Source organism: Xiphias gladius, chromosome 7 (genome assembly GCF_016859285.1).
Source record: "Xiphias gladius isolate SHS-SW01 ecotype Sanya breed wild chromosome 7, ASM1685928v1, whole genome shotgun sequence".
NCBI lineage: Eukaryota > Metazoa > Chordata > Actinopteri > Istiophoriformes > Xiphiidae > Xiphias > Xiphias gladius.
The window spans coordinates 10595791-10613887 of NC_053406.1; the positions used below are offsets into that span (position 1 = coordinate 10595791).

Genomic DNA, 18097 nt, shown 5'->3' on the forward strand with positions numbered 1-18097 from the left:
CTCTCTCTTGGGCATATAGAGATATTTATATATTATAAAAATAACGGCTGTTGACATTGCTGGCTACTCTGAAAAAAAGGCACTTCATTGAAATATCTGAGAATGGCCTCTCCTCCAAAGTGATTTGGGGGGGAAACGTTGTTGTTACTGTAATATAATATTTAATATCATGCTGCTTTCTCAAGTTTATTTTTCAATATTGGTTTTGGGTGATTTTGTTTTGAAGGTGGCAAAGTGAATGTGTTGACATTGTGTTTTTTTTTTCTTTTCTTTTTTTCTCCCCTCCATGGGCTAGAGATGTTAAAACCGGTAAGATTTTTCCAAGACTTCGAGGTAATCCGGCTTGGTTTGAAGTTTGGCCCTTAACTCGAGGTAATCGCTTTGGGACGGGTCGGGGTAGCAGCCTTTCCCTGCCGTGAAAAGCAATGTCTCCTTCAGCCGTGCATCCTGTTGCAAATCGGGGTACTGCATGCCTGGTGGATGTGCATGCGCCACATGCATGTCCTTTAGTTTGGGTACTGTCCCATACAAACAGTCTACAAAGCCTACTGTCGGCGTGGGCCTCTGACTGTCAATCACTGTAGGGCAGAGCCCTCCATTCTCATGAAATCCTGCCATGTCAGCCGTTGTGTGGTTGACTGTGACGATGGTGTTGAGTTGAGAGTTGGAGACGGCCAGGGTCCACTCTCTCTCTTTCTCTAACAAGGTTCTGTAGTTACTGTTGCTACTGCTGCCATTGTCTTTCTTCTCTGAAAACTGTGCTCTGTCTTCCTCTGCTATCTCCCCCTCTCTAGGCTTATAGATGGGGTTGTTACACATCTGCGTCACAGGGTGGGGGATGTAATCATAAACGTGACCATGGGCATGTGAGTGACTTGTGTGAGAGTGTGTGTGCATACTGGGTGTCGGTTTCTCCGGTGTGCTAGTGTTACCGGCACTACTCTGCCTTGGTGGGTCCTCAAAAATCCTGCACTGCATCTGGATCCCTGTCAGATCTACCTCAGAACGTTTCCGGAAGGGAAGCTTCTTCCTACGACGGAGAACAAAAGCGAAAAGCCCAGCAGCCACAAACACAGCAGAGATGAAGAGGATGAGTAGGCTGAGGATGAGCACAGACAGTGGGACAGCTCCCCTCCCACCTGCCTCTCCCATATCAGAGCTCCCCGTGGTAACGTCATCCCCACCAGGCAGGGGCAGTGTAGGACCTGAAGAGTACTTAAGCTCAGGACAGATGACCTCAACCTCCAATGAACGCAGGTCCTTTCCAAAAGCAAATTCAGGTTTCTTGCAGATGACATCTCCAACCACAATGACAGAGGAGAGCTTTTCCAGCCACTGTTTGAGGGGGATGATATCACAGGAGCAGTCCCAGGGGTTCTGATGGAGATCAATCTGGACAATGGAGGACAGATGCTCCAGAACGCCACGCACAGGCAGGGAAAGGAAGTAGTTGTTGCGGAGGTTGAGTCGTGCAAGGTTGGTGCCAGCAAAGGCGTCAGTGGGGAGGGAACGTAACAGATTGTCATTGAGGAAAACCAGCTGTAGATTTGGCATTAGGGAGAAAGAGTTAGGTTGTATCTCACGTATGACATTATACTCAAAGTAAAGATAACTCAACATCTGAAGCCCCCGAAACATCCCAGGAGTGAGCCTCTCAATGTCATTCCCATTCAGATACAAACTTTTTAAGTTTGGCAGGTTAATAAAGGCGCCCTCCTGGACGTAGGATATCCGATTATTCCCTAAATGCAGTAAATCCAAACTTGAGAAATTCCAGAAATCAGAACGGTAGATTTTTTGTATTAGGTTCCCACTGAGATACAATTTCTTGGCATTGAGGGGCCGAGGCAGGAGCTCAGAGATGTTGTGAAAGCCTTTCTCTTTACAGTTCACTGTTAGCCCCAGGTCATTGATGTGAAGGTTGCAAATACATCCAGCTGGACAAATTATGGGGATGGGAGGCCTTGTTTGGTAGCCAGCAATAGGAGGTTGGTTGATGCCTGGGTAGATGCTACGAGGGGTTGGAGGGTTCTTTGTGGGCCGGGGTCGTTTGGTAGGCTTGACAACTTTTTCCTTGTATTCCACAGAAGATGCTGTGTTGTGAAAGGAGGAGAGCATGGAGGATGGTTTAGTTGGCCATGTGTTCTCATTGCTAAATGGGACCTGGGGAATTCCCAACTTGGCTTCAATCTCTTTATCAGAGAGCAGCGGACAGAGCTCACTCCGCTTGATTTCCCGTAAGTCTTTCCCATGTAAGTGGAATGGGTGTTCACATGTGATCTCACCCACCAAAGCTGTATAAGGGATTCTCTCCAGCCATGTTTTTAACTGGACAATCTCACACACACAGTTCCAGGGGTTCTCCTCCAGCTGGATTTCCATTAAGCTCCTCCCAACGTACTCCAGCGTGCCCTTATACGGCAATGTCTTTAGTCTGTTTCCTCTCAGGTCCAGATGTGTGAGTGAAACAGACCGGAAAAGATAATTTGGGAGAACAGGGATCAGATTGTCATTTAGTATGAGCACTCTCAATTTGTGAAGGTGCCTGAATGCACCGCTTTCAATCCTTTTGATAACATTGTAGTCCGCCTGGAGATACTCTAAACTCTCCAACCCCAGAAAAGTGTCATTCCTGAAAACTTCTAGTTTGTTTTCATGTAGGAACAATCGTTTGAGTATTCCTAAACCATTGAACGCTCCAGCATGGATATCTTGCAAGGCGTTATTACCCAGATTAATGGATATGGCATTGTTGAGATGGAGGAAGCTGTTAAAGTAAAGCTTCCTCATGGAGTTTCTCTGCAGGTTGAGCTTGAAGGGCCGGCTCCATATCTGCGAGATCTGGCTGACATTTGTAAATCCTTTACTGTCACAGTGGACGTGGAAGATGCCCTCTTTGACTTCGCAGTAGCAGGGCTCGAAGCAGGGCTCGTCGATCTCCTCGGAGTCCTCTAGTAGTGGGATCGGGGTGGTCCATCCTAAGGCTATGGTGCTCAGCAAGGTAACCCACAGCATCCTCGCTGACACCAAGGGGATGAAGTCTCGGCTCCAGGGACAGAGCCACTTCACAGCACTGCAACGGAGAACAGAGAGAGAGAATGGAAAGGAGGGAGGGAATGGGGGTAGTGATTACACACAAAGGTACACACATACCCTCACAAAGTGAAGTTTGAGGAGAGAGAGGAGAGAAAGGGTGCATTAGTTTCAGTAGAATGGAAGACAGCTTTGAAATGAATACCAATTAATAATAGAATGACATCGGAGACTTTGTAGACTTTAGATGTTGCAATACTGTTGGATATTTCAAACACAATATAAGCCCAGTACTCTTGGATGGATAATATGATACCCAGCAACACAAACAAATCTCTGCACTCAGACATTTACCGTCACTATAAAGGTGGAAATGTCATTTATTATACAGCAGATATGCCGGTAAGGTCGCAATAAATCACCTCGGAGATGCTTATCGCCATGAATAAATGAAGGCAACAGCAGGTGGGTGAGGTTACTGGTGAGGAGAGACAGTCCCTCTGCTGTATTTATTACATAACAGGAACCTCAATCCCTCTTTCGGTAAATGAGAGTTCAGAAATGCGCGGTGGAAATTAGAGTAGGAGCTTCGATGGTTTAAGGCAGGAAGAGGACGGGAACGGAATAGGTGTCAACTTGGTGACCATCAGAGGGATGCGATGAGGGTTGTTGAGGGACTTGCTGAACATCCATCTTAAAATGAATCTCGTTTTATTTATATGTTCTCTTCTATGGGTCATGGAAATCTGATAAAACAGACAGGTAAATATAATGTAAACAGTGTCACTAAGACAACATGAAATGCAAGGACTGAATTTAGCTGGAAAAGGGAACATATTCCAATTGTTCCAATGATTCCGATATGCAGAATCCGGGAGAGCTTGGGTTATTTGCCCTCGGCGTTTTCTTGGGTTAAATCCCAGCATATAAACCAAACGAATGGGGGGGGGGTCATTGTAATTAAACCAGTAATTTGCCAAAAATACAATCAATACAACTTCTGCTGGCTTCTGGTTGGTGATGCCATTTGAGGATTAGAGGAGCAACGGCGCAATTGTAAAGCGCAGTGGGCAAAGCTCAGTTATGAGGCTGTGTGCGAGTAGATCCGGTCGGCCTAGAAATTTTTTTTAATCATATATAAAGAAAGGACGAATGACAAAAAAGTGACAATAATATTGATAATAATAATAATAATAATAATAAAGGACTCTAAAATTTGATTTATAAAAATGGGCTGATGGAAGATTCCGTTCAGTTTCCCCATGGTGCATCGTGATAAGTGGGTAAAAGTCACTCACACACACACGGACACACAAAAACACACGTGCACGTAGCCTCTGAATATCTTTTCTGTAGGCTGTGACTTTTCATACACAAACTGTATGCGTTCAAACAAGGGTGCTGGAAATCCAGGGGAGATGTGCTGAGACCATCTGCCGTAGCAGAGCCGCTGTCCGTGGTACTGAAACCAAAAGCCCATTTACAGGAAAAAAAAAAAAAAGAAAAAGGAGGAAAAAGGAAAATAAATTGTAATCCAAAAAAAAGATGTGACAGAAAAACGCACCAAGAAAGAAAAAGATCTTTGAGCACAATCTCCTTGCTGCAAAAATCACTGTTTTCTTTTCCCTCTCCATGCGTAATCCTCCAGGATTGATTGATTCCGCTTCCACGTTAGAGATCAAAACGCGCAGATGCGATGTCAAAAAAAAAAAAAAAAGAAGTGATAAAGCAATTTTTAAAGCAATTCAAAATATTTCGTGGCATTTTATATTCCCTTGGGGTGTATCAGATCGGTTGGTATACGTACTTAGTTTAGTGGGATTCCAACTTCACATATCCTCCTGCGGTGTGTCCTGTTGTTGCCCGGTGCGTCCCGCTCACCGTCCGATGCCGGGCTGTGAGGAAGAGAACGAGAAATGGGGGTGACCGAGCCGTTAGAAAGGAACAGGAGGAAACGGAGAGGGAGAGATGGAATGAGAGAGCAAGGCACTGAGGAGGGAGAGAGGAAGAGATGCGCATGTGAACGAGCCACGGGCTCAAAAACGGAGCTGGGGAGATTCTCCACAGCCCAGTACTTACATGAATTGAAAGTGCTGCTCATCGTGAGTGGCGTTCTCAAAACGACCCATTAAAACATTTTAATCTTCAATTTATATAAAACTAACTCACAATGATGCGTAACAAGCTCCAATCTAAACAAAACGGTGGAGACTCCTGCTATCATCTACTGAAATTTCCCCCCCAAATAACCTCGCTGTCAATACAGCGGAGAGAGCCGAGCGTTTATTGAAATACATGCCAAGCATAATGCAGTAGCCTTTCGTCGTGACATTGGCCGGAAATCGGTGAATAAAAAGCAAACCACTACTGATCAGTCGATTCGATCCCTACGATCCGTTGTCCTCGATGTGTGAGGCGAGCTTGCTGTCCCTTTTTTTGAAGTCCATGGCTATGTAGGAGCCAAAAAGCATACAAACACACACACGCACACGCACATGCACCCATCTGCATAAGAATTCCCTTAAGATGCAGTCACTCACAGGCAAACAACCACTCACCTTAGTTTCGTTCTGCAATTGAAAAGCATCGGTGGTGGGGGGGGGGGACTAGTTTGAATCTTGTTAGATCTCTCTCCTGCTCGTTCTCTCTCTCTCTCTCCTTCTCTCTCTCTCCCTCTCCCTCTCTCTCTCTCTCTCTCTCTTTCTCTCAGTGGCTGAGGCAAAAGAGAGGAGAGGGGAGAAATGAAGACGTGATAGGAATGCGATCTTCTCCCACTCTCGCTCTCTGATGACTCTGACTCTCTCTCCCCTTCTTTCTCGTCTCCTTTTTTTTTTTTTTTGCTAAGCAGTTTGCTTAAAATGCAAGTCCTCGACTTGTGTCCGGTCGCTTCCTCTTCCTCCCCTCTCCTCCTCCTCCTCCTCCTCCTCCTCCGCCGCCGCCGCCTCCCGGGCGAGCGCTCAACAATAGTGTAGCCGGGTGAGAGTGTTCTCCTCTCGGCTTCAGGACCGTGTCTCTGTCCGGTGCAGCACTAGCAGGAGTCTGTGGATCATATCGGCGGTTTGGTCAGCTGCTGATTTTTTTTTTTTTTTTTTTTTTTTTTTCTTTATTCTTTCTTTCTCTCTTCGGGTCCGTTTGCCTGTTGTGCGTCAGAGGAGTGAGGGACTGAGCTTGGGCGATGTAGGGGGTGGGAGGCGAAGGGCTGAGAGACGCAGAGAAGAGAGATCTGGCGGTGAGAGAAAGAGGAGGAGGGGAGGAAAAAGAGTGATGGGGACGGTTGCGCTATAGTTCTGGATGCTGTCGAGAGGAGGAGAGGAAACGAAGTGAAGAGAGGAGACAGTGAGGAGCGCTCTGGCTTTGGCAAAGGGGGCGCGCACCGAGGGAAAATCAGAGTCAGGGAGCGCGCCGCGCGGGTTGGGTGAGACTTCCAGACCTGTGGATGACAGTCAGGACGCAAGATGACTCTCTCTCTCTCTCTCTCTCTCCCTGCATGCTCTTCATTTTTCTATTACTGAGATTTATGTATTAATAATCGCAATGATACACAATCCCTTTACTGTGGGTAATTTACTCGGCTGCAGTCGGGCGAGCGGAATGTGGAGCTGGCACCGCTCACCCCGTCAACACCCCCTTTCTCTGCTGTGGAGACGAAGAGGGTGGTCGTGGCGAGCCTATCTACAGCGAGCGGGGGAGAGACAGGGAAATACGGAGCGCTTTATCTTCCCCTTCCGTTTGCGTGCCTTCCCCCGCCTCGCCTCCAGCGGGCAACACAAGCCCATGTTGTGAGCAGCAAGCCAAGCCCGAGCCCACAAGCAGCCGAGGCACCATCACGACTTCCAGTACTTGCAGCGCTGGAGGAGGGGGCTGATTGCGGCGGGAAGTTGAAATCTGCCCCCACAGTGTCTCTGATCATAACACACAACCTGGCATGTTGCCACTATGCGCCTTCATTACAATAAAGCCATGAGAGCTAGGCTGCTGCAGATGCTGTCTGAATTTACAGTGAGAGTAACTTTATAGAGACGATACCTAAAATGTGAGTTGTGGAAACGAGTTGTTGTCTGATCGTCTATACTGAAGCTTGTTTCACATTTCTCAGGAGATCCTTCGATAGGTGAGCACTGATGACAGTTAATTAAACTCTTACATTATGGAACTGTTTTCATAGATTTATTTGAGATAGGAGGCGGACGGGTGGCCTGTGCAATGTGATCTCTCACTGTGACCATTTATGGGAAATGAAAATCTTTCTCTGGGGGTACCAATTCGACGCGGCTCAAGACCCTTGGTGGTCCCCCAACCCCACACACCGAATCAACTGACATTTAGGATTATTTCTAAAATTGCCCTGTTGTAGCATTAGGCAGGTAAACCTTTATCCCATTTGTGAGATTTACCACTTTACATGTCATAATGCATGAAAATAGGCTTAATGATGAGCCCAGGGGAGGCTCTCCTCAGCTGGGCATATAGGAAATAAATTAATCTGTCCTGTTGTTGCCATCGTACATGTTATCTTATAGGGGTCAGCAGACTTTTCTATTAATATTTTGAATAAATAATAATATAAAATAAAATAAAATATAAAAAATGTATACAAATATGAATGACTTAATGCATGTATAGACTTAAAATTGATAAAATCATAATTACAAATTAGTTAATAGTTTCATACGATGCAAATACACATAACTTAAGCCTTAGCCCATACACACCCTTACACATGAGCATGTGGCACATGTACAGACAAAAACACAAGCAGTGGATGGGAGGTTAGTGAAGAGTGTTTGGGAGCAGGTGGTGGTCTGTAAAACTGCCATTCTTCTTTATGAACAGCCATCATTCAGTCCTTCAGCCTGCCAGCTAATGTTAGACAGACTGACACAAGGCCGCTACAAACCCTTCATTCAACTCACAGGGCATGTTTTTTGTCACAGAGTTTGTCACAATGGAGCAACAGAAACCCACAGATTACAAGTCAGAGCTAACGGGATCACTAGTTAGACTTTCCACTTTGAGTGACACAGCAAAAATTGGTCATCGATCTGTTTTGGGTTTGACAAGTATAATACCAAAACAAAAGGCCTTGCTCTAAAATTAAAATTTTTGGAAGGAATGACAGAAAGTATTGGTTTAAGATAAAAGATTAAAACATTTTCTTTTTTACAGCGCTTTGAAACACCACGATTATTGAATAATTAATGTAATAAAAATAATAGATTTAAAAAATGCCTCCATATCGTATCAGTAATCAACAGTTTCTTTAGACCCTGACCACAATCTTTACATAACCATAACCAAGTAGGTTATGTTGTCTAAACAATAACGTTTGTGGTAGCAGATCAGGAAAAAGTCTATATGAATCATTTTTGTAACTGGCATATTGTTAATTTTGGAAAGGACTGAAAAACAAGGTTGATCACTGATAGTGGTGCAAGAGCATACGAGTTTGTTTGGAAGGTAATTATTGTACATAGGATCTATTTTTTCAGTTAGATTGAAGGACTTGTAGTAAAACAACACTTGCCAAATCAGATATTCTGTAAGGACGAGATAAACCTCAAAGAAAAGGATTAAAAAGGAATATAAAAGGGGCCAAACCTTAGGAGAGGCGACAAACAACGGAAGAATCCCCTCGCCACTCTTACCAAGATGTTCAAATTAGTCACTTGATTGTAATGTTGGTATGAAAAAGAAAGATAAAAGTTCCAAGAAAAGCACAGTCAAAATGTTTGACCGAGGTGTCTGGACATGGCCATGGGCATTAAAGTCAACTCAGTCATCAGTGACATTTTAAGGTTATCACTGCTTGATGAAGGGACATCAGTGACAACCCTGTCATCATGAACATCAAATAGCACTGCAACCAACAAGGCAGGAAATGGCTGTCAATACTGCTCAACCACAGTTATACCCTGAAAACGAAAAGAGGCAGGAGATGCTCCCATATAGTACATACAGCAGAGAGATGTCAGCTATTTACATAACAGGTACAAATACCACAACTACTTTATTCATCATAAAGACTAGGATGTTTCACATTTTGTTTCATATAGTAACATATCACACATCCCTGTGGAAAGGTCAATATGCAGAATAACTGAAGACTGTCCTCCTGTAGAAGACGGGCCCATAGGTTGTCTGTGCAGGCAGATCATTACGATCCACAGTTACGTTTTATAGTTCAGCAACGTTTAGCAGCCATAGTAATTGTGACCTGACAATTGTCGAACAGAAATGGCTACGAGGAAGGAACATCCCTTTGATTAAAAGGCCCAATCTTTACCATATACGTTAAAGGTGTAGTCACATTTTTTTAATTTTATTTTTTTTAAGTTTAATTTGAAAAGTAATGGAAAAAAATTGTAAAATATAAGATTATAGAATATACCCAAAGGGTAAATAAAAAGTTTGGTCTCCATTAAAAACTTTTCCCCCTTTTTAGCTGTCACCTTTTGAAACCTTCCATTATCCCCTCTCTGCCTGTCATCAGGGCTTTCAGTGACATACCTCATGCCAACTGCGTAAGTCCTTTGTTGACCACAACTGATGGTAGAAGTCACAGTCAAATAATACCCTGTCTATCTGTATGTCTATCTATCTGTCTCTCCGCCTGTCAGTCTGCCTGACTGCTTGGGAGTCAGTATGTCTGGTCTGCCTTTCTTGCTGTCCACTTACATCCTCGCCTGGCTGCCTGCTAGTCTCTCTACCTGATGGACTGCCTATTTGGCTGACTGGCTGCCTGCTCTCATGTCTGTCTGTCTCTGTGGTGACGTACAGTACCTGCCTGTGTGCTTTTCAGTGTGACTGCCTGTCTGACAGAGTTTCTTTATATGAGCATAAGGATTTGGCTTGGTCATAGTGGTCTTATATTCCACACAAACAAACAAAGACTGACTCAAACGTGCAGCGTAAGATTCTGGGAGGAAAATAGTCTGACATGAACAGAGAATTGCTTTTACTCTATGCTCAAAAAGATAGTAGATTTCATGTACTGAGAAAATCTCCTACCTTGCTTGTTTAAATGGAAATATTTTTATTCAATCAGTGGAGGAGAAGCACAAGCTGGACTTTTTTTTATTTCAAATCTAGCTATGTATCTCATCCCCTTTAGTAGATCTGTCCAAAATCAACGTATTTTTTTTAATCAATGAAGAGCAAACTAGAATTACCGCGTTGTGGTTGTATGCCCCCACCAACCAGTCAAGTGGCAGTTTACATCCATGTCTGTCCAGACTCACATTATATATGTATATGTGTTTTGTGAGGTCACAGTGACCTTGACCTTTTGTCCTTTGACCACCAAATTCTAATCAGTTTATCCTTGAGTCCAAGCGAACATTAATGCCAAAGTTGAACAAATTCTCTCGAGGCGTTCCTGAGATATCGCATGCACAAGAAAAGGATGGACGGATGTACGGACAACCCGAAAACATATTTCCTCTGGCGCCGGCACGGAAGAATAAAAACAATATTTAATGAGGCATATGGTTTTAATCACAACAGCAACATTACAAAGAAAACTGAAAAACTATTGAATTTTAGTTTTTCTTTTATTTTTTATAATATATTCACTGCATTATGGATTCGAGTTTAATTAAGAGCAATATATAAGGGTGCTAACTGACATCCACAAGAAGCTATAGATAAGGCTATACAGAGTATTGTGTGAAAATATACAATCTGTGGCTGCATTCTTTGAAAGTTTTCTTTGTAGTTCAGGGCCTAGCCTTTAAAATTCAATGTGTTTCTAGAGTGAGAATCTAGCCTGGCCTAGGCATTAAGATTCAGTGGCTGGGGAAAACTTTGACTTGGAAAATTCTTGTTTGTATTCATTTTGAACAATGCTCTCATTTATAGAACCACTAAACTTTTTTTGTTTTTGTTTTTTTTCCATTTGAAGTCTAGAAAAAAAAATCCTAGTGGAAATTAAGCTCAAGCCCATGTGCTCCTTTCAATATGAACCCAAGTATTTAAGTTTATATTGTAGAGGCAGATTCTCACAGGATTAGTCACTGCAAATATTCTGGGACCCAGAATAAGTTAAATGCCACACTGGGGTTTGCATTGCTGAATTTTTCCTGAGTTTATAAACTATGAGTGTGTGCATGTCTTTGTGTACGAACGAACATAGGATGGATAAATCCCATTGTCCTTGTAAATTGAAAGTGTGTGCCAGTTGTTTCTAGTTAGCATAGGTAAACGCCCGACCAACGCCCATAAAAGGGCCTAAGACTGCAGGGCCGCGCACACACGGAAATCACATACTGAAATTGAAGAGAAAAATTGAGAGAGAAGTCAAGAATGCCCGAATGATGGTGGAGCACCTGACTCCAAACCTAAGAAAAACTTAATAGTTCTGAGAGTGAAGGTACTGCTGCAGGAAGTGAACAGCAAACGAGCTGTCATATTAAGCAGCGTCAGTAGGGGATATAAAATAACAAAAAAAAAAATCCACAGGATGTTATTACTCAGTCAGTGAATCCTTCATCCAGAGAAGAGCCCACAACTGATGAAGTAAAAAAAAAAATGGTTTGATCTCAAATCTGATGCCTCAAAAAATATATTGACAAACACAGAAGAGAGACGCCATCCAGCGTTGTCAGAGCCGGACCAGCGCATCGGAGCCATTATTGGAAAGACAGCACTCTCAGGTGTGCCATCAGCTGAGCATTTGGAAACCGTCCTCTTCCCCGTGTCAGCGGTTTCACCTCCTAGGCCATTTCCTATCTCAGAATTATTACAAATTGATCATACGTTTTTATCTAAAAGCTGTCGCTTTAAAACCTTGGAACGTCTGACACGTATAGAATGTAAACACCAGTGTGTAAAACCTAAAGGCATTTTTGCCAATAAGTGTTCTCTTCTTCAACATGTCCATGCATTTAAAAATTGTTACCTAAGTGTTTAGTTTGTATTCCAAATTTAATTTTCTTTTGTGGTATAGACCAAACATTGCATTATTGAAATCCCAAAAATAAAAGTCACTACAATGGTTTAACTTTTTTTATCATTTACATACAGATGAACTCCCTGTGAGGCAACGAAACCTGGCACCTTGCAGCCAGTAACTTCCTGCAGCAGTACATCCATGCTTGCACCCAGGTCCTTTTCAACTGCCACACATCTGATCTCAGATGCAGTCCTGGACAACCAAGAGAGAATGGCGCAAACGTTTACACAGATAGCCTCAACACTGGCCATAATCTCAGAGACACACATTACTAAAAATTAAAAAAAATAAAATAAAGATATACACTGAAACCTGTATGATTTTTTTTCATAAGTGATGTGTTTCTCTCTTGAGATTAATTGTAAGATATAAATAACATTGTAAAAAAAGTCAAATTAATTTTAAGCCTTTATTTACAAATGAGCAATTAATTGCTGTCAAACTTGGACAACAAGTGTGTTGTCCGGTCCCAGGAGGGTGTCAGGGCACAAACGCTGTTGTTGTTGTTGTGGTTGAGGGAGGATTGGTACACCATGTTTCCCGCCAATGTCGTGCAATACACAGCAAACACAGCTATAGGTTTTATCAGCTGTTCCCTTTAAACACACCTTCCTCAGTTTGTAAAGCAGCTTGCCACCTGCTGTGTCCAAACAAATCCAGTGTTCTTTTAAGATGCCTAAGGTGCGCTCAATGGTGGAGTGAGTACGTGCATGCTGCTGATTGAAGGACGCTTCCTGGTGAGCCTGATTGTTGGTGAGTGGTGTCATTAACCAGGGGCCAGGGCATATCCTTGATCTCCTAATAAAACAAGTCATTATAGGAATAGGAACCCACTGTCGGATGGAATTTATCATTACTCAAAGATGTGTACCAATGAGCCATGCATCTCCAGCAGTGCCTCTTTTGAGGCACATACCCATTTATTTGTATTATTTGTAAAATGTAGGAGTCATCTGCACCTCCTGAAAAGTGGGGGACCACATTCAGAAGGTCATTCTGGGAGTCGCAGATGAGTTATACATTTATGGAGTGGTATTGCTTGTTGAGATATGGGAAGGGATCTGGAGAGCGTGCCTTAATGTGCATGTGTGTGCAGTCTATTGCGTCCATGGTGTTGGGTAGACCATCAATAGAATGGAATCCTCTCTTGGGACCTGTTCTTCTGCTGTATAGGGAAATTTTATGTATTGTGTGCCCAGTTGTCTTCCATCCATTCCTTTCCATCCACGACTCGAGGGAGAGCGTGGCTGATGGCTGATGGATGCCTATGATATAACCCCCCTGACTCCTAGCTCCCTCTGAAATGTCCCAGTGGCTAAAAAGCCCAAGTTTGAGATTACCTGCATGTTTGGTATTACAGGGTTGGACCGTCTGGTACGGCCCCGCAGTGCTGGTTCCAAACTATTGCAAAGATTCATGAGGATAGGTCTTGGTTGCCTAAAGCGACCCAAGTGGTACTCGTCACTTTCTGCAAATAGATCTACATGGTTCTGGAAGATTCATTCCCTCCTCAGGGCACTGTCTGCAACATCTTGAAGCAGCAGTAAATAGGCCATTTTGAGAGTAGGGCTAAGGTGCAGACATAGGCTTACTTCAGGCCTTTAATTAGCAACATCCATCACTGATTATTGGATAGCATGGTTCCCAATTAACATAATTGATGTGTATTTTGTTAGTGTTAGTGTAGTGTTTATTTATTTGAACAGACCATAAAGTTTACTAAAATAATGAAAATTATTGTTAAAAATATCATAAATTATAAAAAATATTACTGTAAATAAAATACTATAATATTATACAACTGCAGAATTGAAGAAAATATAATAACCATAATAATTCTTTTGCACAAACATGTCAGCACTCAAATCTGCTCATGAGTGTGTGTAGAATCTGTTCCTACCTAAGGACTATTCCCAAACATGAGAACATTGGTAAATGTCAGAATTTTCGTGAAAACTGCGTAAGTGAGTTTTAGAAAGAAATTTCTTCTTAAGGACGGTTGGTGAATGAGGCCCGATATTGTCACTGTTACTTACTGTCCCTTTCTGTTTGTGACACTATTACAGTATACAAAAAGGAGTACCAGAGGAAGAGTACCTATGGAGATGCTGTGGTTTTTTTTGGTTTTTTTTGGGGTTTTTTTTTTTTTTTCAGCTGCTTGCATTAGAGAATTGAATATGGTAATTTAATGGGGCAAACTCTGTCCTGTGTGCCCCTGTCATTGCATTTCATCTGTCTCTGCCTCTTCCCTCCACACACACACACACACACACACACACACACACACACACACACACACACACACACACACACACACACACACACACACACACACACACACAGCCTATTTAGGTAGTTCTTTTGCAGATCACACAGAAAGTTCCAATGAGGACAAGTAGTTACCAGAACAAGGTGCAACAGGAAATTCATCTGCAGATCACTTTTGGTTTTTTAGTTTTAATGCCTTTTTTCATGCGATGTTTGACCTTTGCATGACAAAATAAATCTGCTCCAAGTGTGAATGGGTTAAATAGTGTGGAAGCCAACAAACTGCATATGTACCAAATAGGCTTATTTAAAATAAATAATGAAATAAATAAATTAAAACATTTTCTTATCTGCCCCAATTGGGAATTCTGGATACATATTTTTTTATTACTACTTGGAAAAATTAGATTCAGCAGTGTACAAGAAGGTTTTTTTTTTTTTTTGCGTTGATCAACTTTAAGAACTGGGATTTTAAACCATGCATGTTACAAAACCAAAACCAAAACCAAGGGGACCAGTTCTTTAACTATTGTTAATTCATAAGAATCCGATGTCTGGAAGGTTTTGGTACGTGTACATATAGGATATTTAAATATGTAACAAATATTGTGGATAGTTAAATTGAAATAATGGATCTCATGTTGAAAAACAATGTACAAAAAGTAACCATTTTTAAGGATGTTCAAATAACAGAAGTTTACCCTATCATAAGACAGGAATGTCAGTATTGAGCAATTCTGCCAAATCTTGAATTTTGCAGTTCAATGACAACTTACTATGTAAATTGACAGTAGCTAGAGATAGACTGTGGTTATGCTGGATGAACTATGGTATTGTTAGGGTTAGACAATTAAAATACCCGGTTAAGGTTAGCGAAAATCGTGGTTGTGTTAATAATGATGTGAAACGTACATCTGTTACAGGAGGTAAATGCTGATCTCCCGCATGAAAGTTTGACTAGCTACATGCTAATTCACCAGCATGACCTCCACACCCCGATTTCCTCCTCGTTACATGACGGGCAAACTACTTCCTTCACTAGTGCTGAACATGGGAAGGGGACATAAATCGTGAGGTGCAGAATGGTCCGATGGGGATTCCGGGCTGCTATACTAGAGATTAATCCATTTACCAATGTGCCTTAAATGGTGCCTTTTCCCTGTGCCTCAAATTACAAGATCAAGGATCTATGCCAAAATTCAAATACATTGGGGCACAATGTATTTAATTATATAGACAGATATAGAATTAGATAGATATAGAAATAGAAGATATAGAATTATATTATTTAGCAATACAAGACTAACTACATAAACTGGTTCTGAAAGTTTCCCATTTTATGTATGTATAAAGACCTCATGAGCAGCATCACAACATCTTGCACAAACCTTTAACGACCCCAATCAGATCTTTGACCTCGAGAGACAATTACCACTGATTATTGCGTGTCTGTGTGTGTGTGCATGCATGTGTCTGTATATGCACCTTCCATGAATGCATGTTTTGTTTATCTTGGAGCAGTCATGCTGGATGAGTTTTTGAGCCCCTGGCCAGATGGTGTCCTCGCCAAAAGCCTGCTCTCTCTCTCACTCTCTCCCGCTCTATCTCTGTCTCTCTCTCTCTCTCTCTCACACACACACTCACACACACACACACACACACACACAAACACAGACACACACAAACACAGACACACACACACACACACACACAAACACACACACACATAGAGTCTACAAGCCTACAATCCCATCCACTATCTCTCTCTGCTTGCTGTAGCCCCAAACTGTCGGAGCAAAAATACCCACATGTCTGCTGAGAGACCTAATTCTCACACACTGCTCTCCCTAGAGAGCAGAGAGAGAGAGTTAGAGTTAGAGAGAGAGAGATTAGTTGCTGCCTCAATGAGTTTTTTGGGGTAAATTACAATGGCAAAAGGAGAAAGAGAATCAGGGAGAGCGGTCTAGCGAGGATGGGGTGAAATCAGAAAAAAAATCTCACACACACATTCACACACACACACCAAAGGAGGAGGAGACTAATGGTTTAAAATGTAGCCTTGTAAGCGTAAATGCCAACCAACTCATCAGTGTAGGATACCAACTCAGCTTTGGTCTATAATAAGAAAGCTGAGGGAAATTAGACAATCAGAGGAAAAAAACAGGGCGAGGGTTTAATACTTGTTGGAGCCTCATGGGAGCTGGCATTGGAATTAAGAGCTACTGTTTTGACTTAATCTTTCTCATGTCTCTCTTCTTTCATTCATTTTCATTAGCCTTAAATGTCTTTCCCTAGAGTTCTGCATCTGCATCTGATAGAATGCAAAGCAGTACCAGGCAGGTAACACTAACAGGCTGCAGGCTTGAAGATTAAAAACTACAGTACTTCTAAGTTAAAATCATTCAGTTGTAGTTATCTTGAGTTGCTGGTCAAGTGCCTTTAGAGTCAGTCACGTGGTGACCACTTTGAAGCTCTAGCAACATGTGCTTCAACAGCTGTGAAAGGACAATGTTGAGTGTCAGCTACACCTAAAACTTCAATTTATATCTAAAGGCAGTTTTGATTTTTGCCTCTTTTCACTGTGCAACAAATAAAACATAAAATGTAATATCATGTGACGCTCACAGGAGAAGGAATATTGTAGGCTGGTAGTGAGACAGCCTCCAAGCTGTAGTTTGCAAGTACTCTGGTGGTGGATTAAACTGGCCTAAATCCACATCAATCAGAGCTCCAGCAGCCATTTTTGGGTGTCATGAAATCAAAGAGTGAGATGTTAATTCTCTTTTGCACTTCATTTTTTTGACACATTTAAATAGAATGATCAGATTGTCATGTCAGAAAACAATGTAAGGCAGTGACATTGCTCATTGTTTTTCTCTGACATGTTTACCCCTGCATCTCAGTTTTTGGCGGAGGGAATCCACCTAGAAACAGGAAGAACTGGGTCATCTCTCTGACATCTCTGTGACAAGATTAGCTCTGGGTTTAGGCCAGTTTTTGTCAGTTTAACCAAGATAGAGAGGCACCACTGATAGTGATGTAAGATGTGACAGATATGATAATCATAAACCAAATAAATGTCTGGGGTACCATTGGAAACTCATGACAGATAACAGTTTAGACGCCTTTTTAAAATATGCCTAAAACACACATCCTGATAGCCTCTGAAGTTCAGCTTCATTTACCTGGTTGTTTAGTTTCCAAACAGTGCAAAAATAACTCAAATTTCTCTCTTGTGGTTGAAAAGCTGATATACTTTATAACCTATTATCCGAACAATTTTAGTTCACTTTCACTGTATTTGCTTGCACTGATATGAGCATGAATAGAGAGACATGCATCACCCTCTACGGCTTTGCCCGAATACTCTGCTTGGTCACTGTGCTGCAGCCAAAAACTCTAGCTTCAATTATTAGTCACAAGGTGATGAAGTGAGTCATACGTTATTTTTAGCCCAATGTTTTCATGACCATAGGGCACAATATGTAAAAAATCTGAATAATGAATTAATTCTGAAGACTTCCTATTAAACGTATTATCTGTTCTTTGCTGAATATAGTATTGATCTGTATGAGGTTTTAACTAGGTATTTATTTGAAAGTGGCAAGTGACTTAGTAATAACAGGTGCAACTGGAGCCATAAGTTGTGCTTTTGCCATTATGTCATGTAAAATATATACATATAACCATAGTAAGTTATTAATTCTGACATATAACCTATTATGTCAGCTGAGGGAATAATTATTATGCAATAAGTATATCAGCTGTAATACATAATAATTCTCTTTTTTAAGTTTTTGGCTTATATCGAGCATGATTTATTTATTTAGCTACAAAATCTCTCTT

At 41.9% G+C, this 18097-nt stretch overlaps 1 protein-coding gene across 1 annotated transcript; it reads right to left on the reverse strand.

The window, feature by feature from the left end:
* Positions 1-300: 300 nt before the first annotated feature.
* Positions 301-3015, reverse strand: slitrk3a (SLIT and NTRK-like family, member 3a). Its single transcript, XM_040131113.1, has one exon. The coding sequence runs from the start codon at positions 3013-3015 to the stop codon at positions 301-303; it is 2715 nt and encodes a 904-aa protein (XP_039987047.1).
* Positions 3016-18097: the final 15082 nt, after the last annotated feature.